The sequence below is a fragment of the Molothrus aeneus genome, chromosome 22, assembly GCF_037042795.1.
Source record: "Molothrus aeneus isolate 106 chromosome 22, BPBGC_Maene_1.0, whole genome shotgun sequence".
NCBI classification, from domain to species: domain Eukaryota; kingdom Metazoa; phylum Chordata; class Aves; order Passeriformes; family Icteridae; genus Molothrus; species Molothrus aeneus.
The window spans coordinates 2027108-2045142 of NC_089667.1; the positions used below are offsets into that span (position 1 = coordinate 2027108).

At 46.5% G+C, this 18035-nt stretch overlaps 1 protein-coding gene across 1 annotated transcript in view; it reads left to right on the plus strand.

Annotated features, from left to right (window-relative positions):
- Nucleotides 1-17400, plus strand: part of CDON (cell adhesion associated, oncogene regulated) — a 39153-nt gene extending 21753 nt beyond the window's left edge. Inside the window, exons 13-19 of the mRNA XM_066564525.1 lie at nucleotides 867-972; nucleotides 4135-4257; nucleotides 5687-5914; nucleotides 7017-7291; nucleotides 9600-9679; nucleotides 14174-14433; nucleotides 15348-17400. Of these exons, the coding sequence (XP_066420622.1) occupies nucleotides 867-972; nucleotides 4135-4257; nucleotides 5687-5914; nucleotides 7017-7291; nucleotides 9600-9679; nucleotides 14174-14433; nucleotides 15348-15514 (1239 nt within the window). The 3' untranslated portion in view covers nucleotides 15515-17400. The remainder of the gene's footprint in view (nucleotides 1-866; nucleotides 973-4134; nucleotides 4258-5686; nucleotides 5915-7016; nucleotides 7292-9599; nucleotides 9680-14173; nucleotides 14434-15347) is intronic.
- The last annotated feature ends 635 nt before the right edge of the window (nucleotides 17401-18035 follow it).

Here is an 18035-nt window from a genome sequence, read left to right on the forward strand (position 1 = left end):
ACTCCCCTTCCAGCTCCCCGGGGACCCTGCACACCCCTCCTCGGGTTACGCCAGATGTGCCCAACTGGCAGCTCCAGTGAGAGGCTGCAGCCGCCCCAGTCCACCTGCTCTGGCACAGACATCTCAGAGGCACCAGTGGGCTTAACTCTGTCCCAAGCCCTCTTCATGCCATGAGTTGTGAGTGAGTTGGCTCCGTTTCCTGCAATTCCTGCTGCTTTTGTCAATCCAGGCTGGGGTGGCTTGGGAGAGTGTTTCAAACCCGCCGTCTTCCCTCACATCCAGTGGAGGTTTCATGTTAGAGAAACATTTTCCTTTCCCCTGTTACCTCGTCTATTGTAAACAAGTACTTTAAAGTCCTTATTGAAACCCACAGAAATTCTTTGCTCTTGTTTTGAAATCTAACCCCCTGGTATACTTTGGAGGATTTAATGTGTAGAGTTCCCAGTGTTAGTTTGCTCTGCTAGCTCAGCCTTAAGAGATGTTAAGGATAATAAACTTAAAATAACCTCTGGTTCCTCAGGAGGCTGCATAACTTAAAGATTCTTGAGCTGATTTTTAGTGATCTTAACTCTTTCTGAAGAGTTTTATGGTTTTAACTTTTCCATTTCCATTAATCATGCAGATTTTCAGGCTGTGCATGACTGAGGGTTTGGGAAGTGGTATGGGAGGAAAGAGTCAGCCCAAACTCAGTCTCTTGTACCCATCCCTACTCTCTGTCTACTCATGGGAGTTCAGTCACTTTTACTTACACAACCTTATTAAAAATACTCATATTTGCAGAGCATGAGCTACTCGGTGGCGACAGCACAGCAGGACTCAGTTAAAACTTTTCTTCTCTCATGCAGTCTGTTAAAATTCTTTTGCAGTACATCACATCGAGCAACAACAACACGCCCATCCAAGGATTTTACATCTATTACCGGCCCACGGACAGCGACAACGACAGCGACTACAAGCGCGATATCGTGGACGGTACGGTGCCTGCTTGGAGAAGGGGAAGGACACCCTGTAGCCATGTTGGCTGTGTTTATATGAAATCTAAACTGCTTTTCCCAAGCAGTCTTTATAATATATCTCACAGGAGGAGCTATCTCAACTCCCTAACGTCGGGTTTTGCCCACACGTGAGCTGGTTTCTTCCTTCTGAAGCCTCTTTGACATGGAAGCTTGAGGGCTAAATACTGGGTTTAAGTTTGGCTTGTTATACAGCTGCAAAGCCTTAATGAAGGTCTATTTAAACTGGTGTAGCTTCAAGTTGTATAAAGTGTAAATGAGGTTTAACCCAGGATAAAAACATCTGGGTTACAGACTGTACTAACAACTAGCTGGCTTTTAAAATTATTTACCCCAGCATGGACTTTCTAAGCTGGTAGTATCTTGTGTGTAATTGCCCTTCTCTCCTCTTACCTCGCCTAATCACTTCTCCTGCTATAAGGAAGTTGCTTTTAGCCTCAAGTGCTGTAGCACTCTGCAAATGCAGCTATGTTTGTGCTTCGTTTTGCCTTTTAATCAAGTTATTTTTTCCCCTGTGCATATTAGATCATCACTTTCCTGGAAGAAGTTATTAGATAATGTCTATATTAGTCCAGAAGTGGAAAACCCTTTTAAAAATATTTTATTTAATGTCCTTATTGCTCGGCCTGAGCAAACGCAGTGATCTCATTCTGGCCCAATGACGTTAATTATTTTTTTCCCCCTCATTTATTCAGTTACAAGAGGAATGGACCTTTATTTTGAAAATTTTCCCCTGCCAGACAATACTGCACATAGTACTTTGATGCATGACATAAGCTTTTGCACACTATAAAGCTATTAAAGGTCCAGAGTTTGAGCTCAGAAGCTTTAAAGAACGTTATGCAGGCTTCACCTTCATCTGCAAATGTATTTTAGCCTTTGCTAGACAGAACTTGTGTGTTTATAAATCTTATACACTGAGCAGTTAGTTGTTTAAGTGGGCTCCACTGTGCTGTGAAATTAGCTTGTTTCGGGGTTTTTTTCCGAGCGTGTGTGTATTGAACTCTTTGTGGCAGTCTGAAACCATTAGCAGCTGCTCCGCTCTGCCAGAGCCTGCAACAGAAATCACTCGGTGGAAAGATTTAAACTTCAACTTTTCTTTACTGTGCTCCCCTAAATTAGCTTTTCAGGAGGAAAAAAAAAAAAGGAGAGAGAACTATTTTCAATTAAGTTGTGATTGGAAGCACTTGATGTGAAATATGTAGAGGAACATGTGACTTAAGGTATTTTTGCCATAAATCACTTGTTCTTTGCTTTGCTTTTTTTCCCCCTCTGTTACCTTTGAATTAATCTGCTTTATGACAGGGAATTTTATCTTGAAATGACTGCATGAGTTGTGGAAAAAGTGTTGTGATGCCTGTGCTAGCTAAGTGCTTGCCGCAGGCTTTCCTCACCGCTTCCTGTTAAGTCTTGTCTTTCGAGACATTCAAAACTCTGCAGAAACCTTTTTTTTTTTTCCTTATAAATGCCGCTGCAGGCAAAATCAGATTTTATTTGAAGGAAAAAACGAGCAAAAAGCTCTGATGGCTCCTCGGTATCTCTCAGCCGCTTTAGGCAAAAGCAAAAAAAAATCACCCCTGTCCTGCAGCGATGGTCTGCATTTCTCCGCTTCTGGTCTGAATTTCTCTGTTTCGAGAATCCTGGAGATTGAATTTTAAATGTAAATGCAGTCTGATGTCAGTTGTTTAAATGTTTTCCCTTGCTAATGGTGCACGAAGAGGACAGTTAAAGTGCCTGTACTGATTCCAGTGCCACTAATGGTTTGAAGCGGAAACCTAAAACCTGGTGTAGTAATTACCGAAAGGAATGCTTGGGGGTGGGGGCGCCGGGAAAACCGAGGCTGAATCTTGGGAAAACGTGCGCTTTAGGGAAAGGCAGCTCCAGCCTCAGCCAGGCTTGTCCGCCCTCCCTGGGATGTGGACACGGACCGTGCTGGGCAGCCCCTGGTGCAGAGGGGCCCTCCTGGGTACCCGCGCCCTGCTGGGGCCGGGCAGAGGGTCCGGACCTGGCCTGGGGTCCCGGAGGAGCTTGAGCAGCATCACGGTGACAGCCCCTGCCCGCCGAGCACGCCCGAGCCTTTTTATTAATGCTTAAATCAGTAGGTGGTAGACAGTTCCTTAGAAACAGTGGAAACAGTTCAAGGTGGTATTTTCCAAGAGGGCTTAAGAGCACTCAAACAGTTAATTAAACTCCCTAAAAAAAAAAAAAAAAAAAAAAAAAAGGGTCGCCGTTTAGTAAAATTTGTCACAAGCCCGTGAAAGTAAAAACTGGGAGTGATTTATCCTGAAGTGCTCAGTGCTTCAGGAGGGTGTCTAAATGAAAAGCTGGCTGGGGGCCAGAGATGACAAAACCATCCTATTAGAGAAGATTGCTTGGCTGGGACTGGGGCTTGGGCTCTGCAGGGGCAGTGGCTCCAGGACAGCCTTGCTGCGTTCCCAGGATGGTTCATAAAATGCACCTTCAATTATTTGGGGTTTCGGCCAAATTGAGCAGCCCAGATGTGTCCCTCCTGTGTGACACCAATGGCTGCAGTGGTACCTCTAGAAGGTCTGCTCACAGCCAAGTTCTTCCTTGTCCCAAGCTCTGTGTGCCAGTTTCCCTTGTTATTTGCCCAGTGTACTGTAAATAGTCAGCATAATCCACCCTAAACCCATCCCTCTGACAGTTCCATGTTTAGGGTGCACAGGGCTGCTGTTGATTTTAAATGCACGTGTGTAGGCACTTAGATGTCTGGGTTTTGAGTTTAGTGAGGTTTGGCTTTTGTAGAGAATTACTTTCTTTAATAGAAAATATTGAAAAAACCCTCACTTTAATTCGTCAAAAGATTCTTCTAATCAATTTCTAAAAATAATCAATTTCACAATATAACACAAGTCTTAGAGAGTCATGGAATAATTTGGGTTGAAAGGGACCTTCAGGATTATCTCGTTCCTACCCTCTGTCATGAGCCGGGATGCCACTTGTGGACCATGGTTTCAGTTAAATCCATAAACTACTACTGAAGATTTTTGTGCTAAAAGACAAGCTGCAGTGCCCCTGCATTTGGTAGAAAAGGTCCCTGCAAAGCACTCGACCATAATTCTGGCTCCTGTGGGTAAATGAATTTTTGTCCCCCCCACAGGTACAAAGCAATGGCACCTGATAAATCACCTGCAGCCTGAAACTTCTTATGACATTAAGATGCAGTGCTACAACGAGGGAGGGGAGAGTGAGTACAGCAACGTGATGATCTGCGAGACCAAAGGTGAGGCTGTGGGGCCAGGCTGAGGTGGCCTTTGGGACGGGAAAGATCCACTGGGGGAATTTTTGTGCAGCACAAAAGTCAGCTGCCATGATGACCATAATTTTCTGGAATGTTTCGGAGGATTGTTTTGTCTTCCGAAGCTGGGATTGTTTTGAACATATGGAAAGTGATCCTTTGCACTCCTGAGGCTCTGAGCAGAGCTCTGCAGCTTTGCCTGCCCTCAGAGATAGCGCTGCTGCCTCTGCTCTGCTGATGGCCTCTCCTTAGGAGACAACCATGCGCCTGAAGATGACAGAATTGATTTGTACATCTGTTTTATGTCTTCAGGGCTCTGTGACACGTTGTGTAAGTGCAGACCACAGCAATTGATGGCTGTGTTGGCTGCCTCCATCCCTAATCCTGCATGCCTCTGGCACAAAGTTTGTACTGTTCTCGGGAAGTGTCAGATATGGCAGTCACATTTATTTTGTGAAGAATTCCTGTCTCCTTTAATCTCTAAAACCAAGTAAGGCTGTAAAGGGAAAATGCAGACAGTAAACTTCAAGTGCAGTGCTATGAAAAAATGTTTGAGAAAAAAAAAGAAAAAATCCCTCTGGGACCGGAAGCATCAAAATTCAGTGAAGTGAGTAGTGAAGCCTTTGAAGGAAGGAGTAGAAGCTGCAGGGCTTCAAGGCTGTGCACACAGTTGGTCTTCCTCCTCCAAGGAATATAACTTTCTTCTCTAATTTTAAAATGGGCAAGATGTAATCTGTCATTCACACTGCCTCTTCCTTAAAATTTATCTCCCCCAGGCTTATAAGGGTGATCCAGCTTATGCAGCATACCTGCATGGAGGTGCTTGTCTCTCTCTGACCAGCTTCACTCCTAAGCCAGGCACCTCTTTTAGGGTTTTAGTGTCAAATGAAATAAATATGAACTGTGGTGTACTGGAAACTAATGTAAATGCAATTCCTGGGTTAAACATCTTATTCTCAGTGATTTTCTGTTCATCTCTTGGTTGATCTTCAACTGTGTGGTTTGGAAAGGGGGTTAGCAGGGTTCACATCAGATAAGGGTAGGTCATTTGGCAGAGCCTGGGCAAGAGAAATGAGTGTTGTGGTTTTTCCTGACCTCAGAAGTGGAAAGATTTGTGCTCTTTCAAGTTGAGAGTTAGAGCAGTTGCAGCCACGGGTACCTCGAGCGTCTCGTTAAAGTTCCAGTGACCTCAAAGAGTGGGTGAGCAGGGGATAATCACCATCTTCCAAGGCAAACAATTATTACCCAATAGGAGCTGGCATTATCATTGCAGGATTTAATATTGACTTGGAAGCTTTCTTTGTGAGGCATCGGGACTCAGACTTGGCAGTAATTATTGTCATTTCATGATGAAAAAAACACATTTAGAAGATGCCTTTAGTGGATGTACATGTGCTTGTCTCTGCTCACCCAGTGAAACGCACGCCGGGAGCATCTGAGTATCCAGTGAGAGACCTGAGCACGCCCCCCAGTCCCCCTGAGCGGGCTGGGGGCAGTGGGGCTGTGGCTGCCAGCAGCCCCGTGCGCAGTGGGGACATGCTGTACCTGATCGTGGGCTGTGTCCTGGGCGTCATGGTCCTCATCCTCATCGTCTTCATCGCCATGTGCCTCTGGAAGAACCGGCAGCAGAACGCCATGCAGAGTGAGTGGGGGTTGGTTTCATGGGGAAAATATTACCAGGGTAAAATTAGGAATGTCTGTGCTGCGTTTTATGGATGGGAAGCAGTTTCCTGTTAGGAGCCAGCTTGCATTTCTGTAGAGACTTGTACTTCCAAGTGGGCCTTAGGTGCAGCTTGGGTTTTTAAGAGCAGTGTCTCCATTTCTTCACACTGATGCTCCCCTGTCCTCCTGGGTCCCTGGAGGACTGTGATGCAGTTTCACCCAGGGAATGGTGTGGGAAAGGCCTGGGCAAAGTTTCTCCAGTTTGTGTTTAACTTTAAAGCCCCTGCATAGGTCTCTGATGGTTGCAGAGGCTGAATGTGTGTAGTCATAATCACTTGTTAAAATTGTGGAGAGTTAAACCCTGGATCTCTCCCTTTCTTGAGTGCATCTGGAAAGCTCTAGGACAAGTCCCTTGTTACCTCTTAGTCCCTGCACAATGAGATGGCATTCAATGGCCAAGTCTTCCAGAGAGGTGTTAATAAGGAAAACCTGTTCATTAGTGAGCAGGAGCCTGGAGCAGGAACTTTGCAAGATGCTCTGCACCCACCAGCAACCCAGAGCCAGCAGAATCTCTGCCCTGGCCTTTTCTGCTCCTTGTGCATAAATCAGCCTTGCTCTTGCCACGGCCTGTAGTTATTTTTAAATACTCTTACTCTCCTACAGAGAGAAATGTAGGAGATAATGAAGATAGTGTCTTCAGCTGCAGCCCAGAGAGATCTTCTGGAAGCAGCTTATAGCAGATACAGCAGAAGGGCTGTTGGTGATACAAAAGGCCTGATTTTAGGATGCTCTTGTAGTGATTGACATCAGCCGGGTCCTTCCAGACCAACATTTCTGGCTTGCTCTCCAGGATGTGGCTGTTTTCCATGTCTACATGCATATGCTAAGCAGTTGGATATCAGAGTTAGCTCACAAAAGAAAAGATAAGTTTCATTATTTTTTAGGGTTGGAGAAAGAAAAGATAAGTTTCATTATTTTTTAGAGTTGGAGAAAGAAAAGATAAGTTTCATTATTTTTTAGGGTTGCTCATTTAGCTCCTCATTTATCAGTGGAAGTGCTTTCAGTAAAAATGTCTTTTGCAGAATACGACCCTCCAGGCTACCTGTACCAAGGGGCAGATATCAACGGGCAGATGATTGAGTACACGACCTTGCCCGGGACCAGCCGGGTCAACGGCAGCATCCACGGGAGCTTCCTCAGCAACGGCCTCAGCAACGGCTGCCCCCACCTCCACCACAAAGTTAGCAATGGTGTCAAGGGGATCATGAGCGGAGGAGGAGCAGGACTGTACCCAGGGCACACCAACTCCCTGTCCAGGACACACATGGACTATGAACATCCCCATCACCTTGTGAACGTAAGGTCCTACACTGGGTGGGAGGCTCAGCCCAGACCGTGGGGTTCATTCAGGGGCTGTGGAAGGAGGCTTAGTTTGGGTGGGGGAATACTCATCCATTGATAACAGCCAGTTCCACTGAATTCCTTGTCCCAGAGGAAGCAACTGGGCTGATATTTGTGATACAAACATCATGGTTTTCATTTGAGAATATCAGATGACAGCAAGAATTCCACTTACTCTGGGAAATCTGCCTCTACCCTCCTCCTAACAGCATGTAAGCTCTGAGAATGCCTCAGCGCTGGGCTGAGATACTTTACTTGTACATATGGTATTTCTCAATCTCCAAGTTAAATACATTTAATTATAGCTGCTTATTCTGCAGCTTTATGGATCACCCGTTTTTCCCCCACCTGTTTCAGATCTGTAACTCTGAGCAATGCTATTAATTATGGCAAAGCACGAATGGCGCAGGAGGTTCCATGGAATGAAGTGCCCCATACATCTTGAGCTGCAGCAGAGCAATAATGCTGCTTTTTTTTTCTTTTTTCAGTCCCCTGTTTGTGACTGTTGAGACAGGCTCGTTTTTTGTTACAAAATTGAAAATAAAATTAAAAACTAATTTCAGTCTGCGACCCAGCCTTTGTATGCTGTGGAAAAATACTTCATTTGCTGAAACGTGTCCTGTTTCCAAGAGAGAATAATGATTTCATTATTGTCTATGGAAACAGATGGCTTGCATTCAAACTTACTAAACTTACTCAAAACTGTGAACATTGCCCAGGAAAACTGAAAGAAAAAGTTCAAAAGTCTGAATAACCCATGCTGTTTCTGGAGAAAAAAAACGGGTCTATTGTTTGTGTTGGTAATTGAGCACAAGCACTTCATTTTATTGAACAACAAATTAGCACTTGCACAGTAGTTGCCACTTCACTTCCCTCCAGTCTGAGCCCAGACCAGTCAGTTCTTCCCCCCATTCTGCCCTTGGCCTACCCACAGAGCAAGAAGTGCCCACTTTTGGTTGTTTTCAAGAGCAAGCAAGGCCCAAACTGGGTTTTTTTGACCTGTCCAACCTCCCAGTGGGTGAAACTCTCCAAAAATCTCCAAGCCCTCAGGGAGGGAGGATTTGGAGTGCTCAAAAGCTCACCCGGGAGAAAGACTGGAAGTTTGCATTATGTTTTGTCCCTCCCATTTTTATTTTTTTTGGGGGAAAAATGAAATACATGTATGATGACACAGGTCTTGGTGTCTGGAGCTCCTCTGTGCCATGAGGTGTCCACCCAACATTGCTGTGCTGCTGGGAACAGGTGATGGGGTTGAGCTTTTCTTTCCCCACTCCCTGTTGCAGAAAGTTTGAGTCACAGGATCTCTGCCCATGGAGAAGGGCTGGGACTGGCACGTGGGCGAGGCAGAGGAACAGGATGTTCTGATCCTGTTAGGTTGCTCTTTATTGTTTCAATGATTGGCTTAAATGAGGAAGGGAGAAACTGGCCAGAATGGCAATCAAGACTAATTAGGCATTTCCTCAGTGCTCCCTATCCCTCAAAAATTTCAGGATAAGCTCTGTTTTTGCAAAAATAGGGATTGCTAGAAGTTGCCCAGCACTTGAGCTGCCAAAAGCCAGGTGAGCCTTCCCAGCCTGGCTCCCTCCTGGAGCCCGGTGCAGGAGCCTGGCTCTGCAGCCCCCTTGGAGTGGCTCCCACATCACTGTCTGCCTGGTCCCTAACAATGAGGTATGTGTTAATCTGGGCATTTCAACTGGCTTGTAATGGCCCCGTTAGCCAAAACCAACAACACAAAATCCCTCTCACCCGGAGTCATTGCTGGCTGAGGAATTACCCCATCTGTACAAATACGAAACGGTTCAAAAATCAGTGTAGTGAAGTAAACTGATCTAATCGGAGTAATTACAGGAAAGTGGGATGGGTTTGTATGTGACATCAGCCCTGCAAATTTAATCCTCTGTCTCCCTAAACAAGCCTTGCGTGCTAATGAACAGCAATTCGCTTTCGTGTCTGTCATCAGCGTTAAAAATAAATATATTTACAGTGTGTTTATTAAATTAAACCTCAGCATATTAAGCTGAAAACAGACCAGGGAAATGACCACATACTTGTCTAAGCTGCAGTTATTTACTTTTCCCTGACACACACACTGGCAAAGCCCTCCCCTGGCCTTTGGACAATCGCTCAGTGTTGCTGTGCCACGTACAGCCCGGAGCAGGGCATCGATAACGTGATCAGAGGGGGGAAACTGGGTCAAAGAGCTCTTGGGTGTCCCAGCAGTGATTTGATTTCTAACTATTAATTATTAATCCTTCCTGCTGCAGGGTGGTGGGATGTACACGACAGTGCCACAGGCTGACCCCTCGGAGTGCATCAGCTGCCGGAATTGTCGGAACAATAACAGGTGAGAAATGACAATCACAGGTGAGAAATGACAATAACAGGTGAGAAATGACAATCACAGGTGAGAAATGACAATAACAGGTGAGAAATGACCTGTCCAGAGAACAGCCCTCCCTCTGTGTGCTGGGGTGGAGCTGGGGTTAGCAAAAGATGAGAGCTGGAGTCCTGGCTAGCATTAGGAGCTCCATGGATGACCTGGAGAGCAGTTGAGGGTTTTCTATAGGATAGAATAAAACAAGTTGTTAAAACCCCAGAGCTCACTTTGCTCAACATGCTCCTCTGATGCTCTGTAGGATGTGAGGCAGGTTGGGCACTGGATTTTAAAAAAAATCTGTATTTCCTGTGTTTTTCTTCAGTTCTGAGATAACAAAATCATTCCATATGGAGCTTGTCAAATCGGATTTAATTGGTCTTCTATATTTTACACTTCCCCACATTCCCTTAAGAACATTAACCAACTCACTCCTTTGCCTTCACAATGCTGTTCTTTGTGAAACATGGGATTTGAAGTTCTTGAGGCCTTCAGGAGGAGATGACCAGCCATTGTCAGAGTGGGATACATTTTTTTTCATGTGAAAAAGGATTCCTGTGTAGAATAAGGGAAAATCTCTCTTCTGCATTGTAGCTGGGAGTCAGAAACCTAATAAAAATTACTGAGTTTTCACTTTTGGAATTATTATCCTCCTTAGGCTTCTGACTCAATCTCTGGTTATTTTAATGATTAGAAATAGGACTGAATGTCAGACAAGCTGGGCTGCTCTGACTGTTAGGTTCTGGGCTTTTTTTTAATCATACTTTGATTTTTCAGTATTTTTAAAATCTTCAGCTGCCTTTAGGTGTGCATCTGGCTAAGCTGAGTTGAAATTAATCATTGAATCATTGAATATTCTGAGTTGGGCCCACAAACATCATTGAGTCCAACCCCCGTTGAACAATAAAGCTGTTGCTGAAGGCAGTAAACACATTCACTTTATTTTCATAGTTTTACTTTTTAAAATACTGCTTATAATGAGCTTTGAATCCTTCTTCCTTCCATAAATATGGGCATGACAGTGAAATGCTGGCAAGCTGCTGCTGGCAGGGGGAGCTGGGCATGCCTTGCCTGGCCCAGTGTCCCTGGCAGGTCTCAGGAAAGCCCAGGACATTCCCTCACACCCCAGTGCTGTGATTTCAAGCAGGCTGTGCAGCAGCTCTCACCAGGATGTCTGAGCCTCGTGGTAATTTAGAACATGCCATATGTGTTACACTGTAATTAAGAGCTTGCTTCCAGTGTTAAACATATTCAATTCTTTATTTGCTCTTTTTTTTTCCCCCTAAGAAAGCAAGGGAAAGAGTTCCATCCTCTGCAACTGCACTGCTCCTCCCAGACGGGTCATCAGCAGGGCCTGAACTTTGAGTTTTCACAGCCCCATTCTATATTTGACTGCTTGATAGAGAAACAAGTTGTCCCTTAGCGCTGCCTTGCCCCGGAGGGGATCATTAACCTCGGTTTGGCAGAGAGCTGCGCAGCAGGGACCGCTCTGTTCCTGTCCTGCCGCTGGGGGAATGCAAAGAGGACATGGGAGAGGGGAGAGGAGGGGACCAGGACGTGCCTCAGCTTTCCACCAGGGAGCTGGGTGTGTGCCCAGGGGGAGGAGGAGGAAGAGGAGAGGGAGGAGGAAGGCCTGTTGGGTTAGTGCAGTCAGCCCAGTAGGTTTTGGCAAGTGGGAATTGGAGGCTGGAGTGTTTTCCCCATTTTGTTCAACCTCACTGCGCAGGTGAGGGCTGTCCCCCTGACCTGCCTGTCCCCATCCCACCCTGGAATCATGTGCTGAAATCAGGCAGCTCCCCCAGGCAGGAGGGGAGGGGGGTTCAGGTGGGCACAGCTCTGGCAGGCTGTGCCAGATCAGGACTGTGGCCTTGGTGCCACGAATTCCTCACCAGCCCATTTCCACCAAATGCCTGGAGCTGTTGCTGATTTGGGCTGAATGCAGCAGTTTTGTGAATTGTAACCACGTGCAAATGAATCCTAAAGGTTCAGCATTATTTCATAGCTGTTTTCAGCTTCAGCCATCTCAGAGCAGGTTTTATTATTTCAGTGCTGAAATCCCTGGGTCTTCTGTTTAAATTAGCACTTTATCCCTCATAACTTCTCGTGGAACTTTGCCAGAGGGAGAAGCTGCTGAAAACTGGAGACCCACTTTGCTATTGTGGACAAAGCCTGTGGTTGACAGGATTGAGAACTGATCTTTTTCCTTCTCTTGTGCCTTTGTGCTAAAGCTCTCAAGATACCTGATGTTTGCAGAGGAATTTACACTTTTGCAGATCTCTCTCCTTTGCAAATAAACTGTGTTTTGATCAGAATTCTGAAATACACAAATCAAGTGTAGGAACATGAGCTTGTTTTTCAGCTTTTTCATCTAAATTATGATTTTTTTTTTTAGATTATAGTTTAGTAGGGTTTCAGAATTAAGAATTGACAGAAGATGTGTTTGCCCAGCAGGGATTTTACATCACTCCTCCTCCACACTCTGCTCTGGTTATCCCCATGGCTAGTTTCCATCAAAATGTGGTTATTGAAGCTTAGAAGGCTGAACTGCTGTGTTGAAACATCCTTCAAGCTCTTACAATAATACAGAGAACCTCACTGACCCTTGTATCTTTAAGAAGAAACCCCCAGAAACATGCAAACCCAAACATTTAGATGGGTTTCTCTCAGCCTTTTTTTCTAAATAATAAGTGAGTGCAGTCAAAACCTCTGCGGAGAGAAAGGCAAACTAATAAATGGATTTGTTTGAGGACCAGATGTGTTTCATGTGGATTCTCCAGTGGCTTCTGTGGTATTTTGGTACTTGGAATAATGATTTTGAAGGCAGTTACAGGAGTGGGAGGACAAAATAGGAGAGTGAAGGTTGAAGCTTAGTGCTGCTCCATCCTCACAGCTTTTGGGAGGGGAGCAGGCTCCAGAGGGAACCCATTTGTCCTGTTCTGGCTTTGCAGGTGAAGCATCTGCCAGAGGGAAAGCTCACTACAGCTCCTCCTCTGACAAGTTTATTTGTGTTGTTGGGTGTTTTGTTGCTCTTTCAGTTCTGGCAATATTGATCCCAGGTTTTGATCAGGTTTCAGATATGAACTGAGGCTCTAGGCAGGGCTGTAGGACAGGACCCTCCAGTGTGATGGTTTTCCTTATTGCCATGACTTTTTTAATGGCATAAAAGTGGTTTCTGGGACTTGGGCAGGACTTAACTGAGACTGCCAAGCTTAACATGTCCTGGTTTGAAACCCTTCTGAGCTCAGTGCTGGGCTGCTTTTGTTAGTCAGTGTCAGCTCTGCTGCCTGCTGCCCTGGCACTGCTGCTGTCCCAGTCCATCTTTCCTCATTTCCAGCAATTTTTCATCTGCTCTGCTCAGGTTTGGGCTAGAATCAGTCTGGAGCAGCACACGGTGCTCCTTGCTGAGCCAGCAGCTGAGCAGGCAGGTCCCAGGGATGCATTTTTGTATTTCCAAATGCAGTCTTAGACAGCCCCAGGGATGATGGATAGCAACTGCACTGGGCTGATCCCTGTGAGCAAAGCAGGTGAGGGGTGGGTTTACATCTGCTCAGAAAAAAGAGAAGGGTGCTCAGAGTTGTATCTGCACTAGCACATGGAGACCTGGAGCTTGTTCAGCTTTCACAGGAGCATTTTGGGTTGTCACTGGAGGGAGTGAACACTTTCCATCCTTATTTCCATGTGTTTATCTGCAGATCCATCTCTGTCCTGCACCACATAACAAGGAGCATCTTGATCTGTAGTTTCTCAAAATTTGTGGTAGCTGCACAAGTGAACCTTTTTTTTTTTTTTTGGGTAGTTATGGCTTTCTTATGTAGGAATTGTTTATATAAATGTTCCCTGAGGCCACATTGTTCATGGGGCTGCAAACACTGAGGTGTTTTCCCTCGTGCTGCAAGGGTATGTGTGTCAAAGTCCTGCTCCTTTTTGTTTAAAGCTTAAATACCTCAGCTGTAACAATGGATTCAGCACTTTAACTTCAGTTCCACAGCTTTACACAGGCATTACAGGGCCACAGTCTGACTTACACAGCAGAACAGGGGGGTTAAATTTGTTATATTGCATCTATTTTTCTAATTTGCATTCACTCCAATAACACTTAGTATTTATTTTTCAAGGTACCTAAGTGTGCTGCTTGGGTTTCAAATTTGAGCTCTTTATCTTGGCAGTGAAAACATGTTTTATGGAGTTGCTTTGATGGAGAAATGGACTCACAAGTCAGGTCATTGGGTCTCAGTTGATGGGGGAAGGAACTGAGCGTGTTTTGAATGTTTTCAGCTGTCTGCTGGGAGAAAAAAAAACCACTCAATCCTTTTCCTAATGTCAGAATCGCTCCACAAATATATTTAAAACTGATTTGACAAATGCTCTGATCGTTGATATGGTAAAACATTTAAAAGTTGGGGAGGGAAGAAGGAAGGGGGGAAGAAGCCACTCTGAGTAACTTTGGCCTCTGTCCTCCCGCAGGTGTTTCACCAAAACCAACGGCACTTTCGGCAGCAGCGCGCTGCCCGTGGTGCCCTTGGGAGCCCCTTTCCAGCAGGACAGTGTGGAGATGAAGCCCCTGAGCCCCCATGTGATGGTTGCCATGTGCCTGGCCCCGGCCAGCCCCGAGTGCAGCGCCCGGCTGGAGGAGGAGGAGGGCGGGGAGAGCGCGGAGCAGCCCCCGGCGCAGCACCCCTGCTGTCGGGAGGGCATCAGCCAGCTCTCTGTGGATTGCATGGACGGTGAGGCATCCCTCAGAGGATAGCAGCTGGCTGGGAAGCTGGGAATGTTCTGTAGGACATCTGTAGGGAGCTTAATTTATTGCAGAGAAGTCGGTAATTAAACCCTTGTAAGAGCAGGCTTGAAGGAAGGTGAAGCGTCCCACCTTTCCATCACGGAAAGTGGGAGCAGTGCTGCTCCTGTGCCTGGTCCTGTCATGCCCTTGTGATTGATGCCTCTAAAAAGGGCTCATTGAGACATTAGGAGGCTGTGACTGATGGATGCTGCACTCACAGCACACCCAGTGGCCCTGGCACAGGACACAAGCATTCCAGAGCCATCCTAGAGGCAGGAGCTGGCACAGGGAGGGACCTGGTCTCTGTTGGTGGAAAGAGAACCTGTTCCTCATCCCACCCTGGAATCATTGCTCCTTGTGTGCTGAAATCAGGCAGCTCCCTCTGCACGCACCCCGTGGCAGCAGGAGGAGGGGGGTTCAGGTGGGCACAGCTCTGGCAGGCTGTGCCAGATCAGCACTGTGGCCTTGGTGCAGCAAGGTCCTGAGTCACCCATTTCCACCAAATGCCTGGAGCTGTTGCTGATTTGGGGTGAATGCAGCAGTTTTGTGAATTGTGACCATGTGCTAATGAATCCTAAAGGTTCAGCATTATTTCATAGCTGTGTTCAGCAGCAGCCATCTCAGAGCAGGTTTTATTTATTCCAGTGCTGGGCTGACCTCCTCTGAGCTGTTCCATACAGGTGCTGTGCTGGGATAGAGCCTGTGCCCTCTGCTGGTGCCTGGTCTGGTGGGAATGAGCCTGAGCCCAAAGACCATCACTCACTGGAATGAAAGAGTTTTGAAGGCGTGTGGTTCTGTTAAGCTGACAGAGAATCTCCTGAAAAACCCAACCCAACCACGTGCCCTGCTCTTGCTTTGCAGGCAGCAACTTCCTGCACTCAGAAACATCGAACCACATTTTGAGTTGGAGTCCCCTCATTCTTCAGCCTCTTTCCAAGGACTGTAAGGAAAAACCAGGATGGAGTTCATCTGGAGTCACCCTAAATGGTTCTGGGGACCTTTGTCAGCTCCAGCTGCAGGAAACCTGAGGCAGTGACCGTTGTCCCCACTTAAGGCCAGGAACTGCACCGCTGAAAGGGAGTCACAGGGGGATGTTAATTATAACAGAGAGAGTCACTATTTATTTTTTGTAGTAGTGTCATATGAATGTATCTTGGTTTCAAAATGGTTGCCTTTTTATATTATTTATGCCTTGAAATCCCTTTTTTTTGTTGTTTTTTTTTTTTTTCTTCCCCCACACACCACAAAACTAGCCTGGTTATGTGTATAAAAAAGAATTGTAATAATATAAAGAATGAGGATGGGAAATGTGGAGTGTGTTTCCATGGCAATTTACCAGTGAGGCAAGCACTTCCAAGGAGCCCAAGAGAGGGATTTAAGCAGGTCTGAAATGACCAACAGCTGCCACCTCCCTGGCAGCTCAGTGACATGGCACTGGAACCCTCCTTTCCATCAACACCTCCTGACCTCTCTTGCTTTCTCTGGGAAGATCCTGATGAAGAGATAAGAAGGTCAATAAGAAAAATGAGCCTTGGTTGAGTCTGTTCTGTGCAGCTTGAAGCAGAGCTTGAGTCAGTGACTGTGTCTTCACGTACTCAATAACCCTTCTGCAGAAGTACAGGTGGAAATCCAGCCTGTCTCACTTTCCCACTCACAGAAGACAAAATCCAGTTCAACTCTTGGTTTGAGGGATTACTCACAGCTTGGATAGAGCTCTGAAATGAAACCAGTCATGGTGAAACACCTCCCAGCAGCCCTGGGCACTGTCAGGAACCTGCCCATCCTGGACACAGCACGATGGAGGCGTTGCAACCTTAACTGCAGGGCTTGGGTGGGTGTTTTTTCCCTTCCAAATTAAATCCCAGTAAATAAACCAAACCAGTGCTTGCAAAGCACTCCCCCCACACGAGTCACAGTGCAAAGCCTCAGAAATGAAGCACAATTTACAGAGATGGCCACCCTGAGGTGACACCTGCAGCATGTCCCTGGCCAGGCTGGGAAGGTAGGGAGCTGTGCCAGCCTGGCTGCAGCTGCTCCAAAGCCCTGGGGAGCTCAGGGCTACTGGTGCAGCTTCAGCAGCCACAGGGTTTGGGGAGTGGTGTCTGTGTGAGGAGGAAGCCCTTGAGATCTGCTTTGCTAGCAGCAGCTCCATGGGCTGCTCCGAGTGTTGGGATGGGGATTTTTATGTTTCATAGAATCCCAGAACAGTTTGATTTGGGAGAGACCTTAAAGCTCGTCCCATTCCACCCCTGCCATGGGCAAGGACACCTTCCACCATCCCAAGCTGCTCCAAGCCCCATTCAACCTGGCCTTGGGCACTTGGGGCAGCCACAGCTTCTCTGGGTACCCTGTGTCAGGGCCTCACCACCCTCCCAGGGAAGAATTTATTCCCAATATCCCATCTAAATCTGCCCTCTGGCTGTGGGAGACCATTCTCCCTTGTCCTGTAACTATCTGCTTGTATAAGAAATCCCTCTCCCTCCTACTTCAGGTAATTGAAGGCCACAATGAGCTCTCCCCAAAGCCTTCTCTATTGCATTATTTGTGGTTATATTTATTCTTTTACCCTTTTTTTAGGGTTGTGCCTCCTCCCAGCTAGAGCTGCCTTATTCCAAAGTTCTTTGCACACCATGGACTTCACACCCATGGGCTTTGGCTGCCACATACCCCAGAGCCACCACAGATCTCCCTCCTCCCTTTTTGTTTATTTCATCCTCCCAGCCTGGATTTTCCTTTTGCAGGATCTCCCCTTTTCCAACAGAGATTGGCCCATGAGTGGTTGGGATTTAATTGTGGCTGCTTCGTTTTCCCCAAACACTGAAATTGAACCATGGTTTTAAACAACCTTGCTTAAATCTCCCCTGTATTGTGGGTGTGTCAGATAAAGATGCTCTGTTTTCCAGAGAAGCTGTAATATCCCTTTGGAATGTTCTGTGTTTGGAAGTGATGGTTTTGCAGGGGGTTTGGGTAGGGTTTGTATTTCTGGGGGTGGTTTGATAAAGGGATCAATGCTGCTTTATGGCTGGTGTGGGGACTGATACTCTGTGGGCACTGATTAAGATTGGTTTGTGTGGCTTGATACTTCCCAATGGGTTATTATTAACCAAATACAGGAGAAAATGGCCCAAGGTGCCCTTGTTCTCCACACACAGCAGAAGATGAGGACTCAGGAAAGCTGGAAACTGCCTGACACTTTCCTTGGACCCTGCTTCCCTTCGTGCTTGCACCAATGCAGGAAAACCATCTCCAGTCACTATTTTTAACCTGTGGTTTGGCCTGAAGCTGGGGAGTCTGGGGGTGAAGATGAGGCCCCTTCCCACAAAAAGCTTTGGGGCTGTTCTTGTACCACAGAAACCTCAGCACAGTCCCCAGGCAGCATCCCCAGTCAATGCCAGCCCTGGGGCTGAGAGCAGCGCTTCGGCCCTCGGGCTTTTTTCCTGCCATCGGTGAGAAACTATTTATTGTAGCCTAAATATTTATTTTAGCCCCAGCAGTAACTGCAGGCCTGGGGCTGAGCCGGAGGGGCTGAGCCGGGTGCAGCGTTTGGAG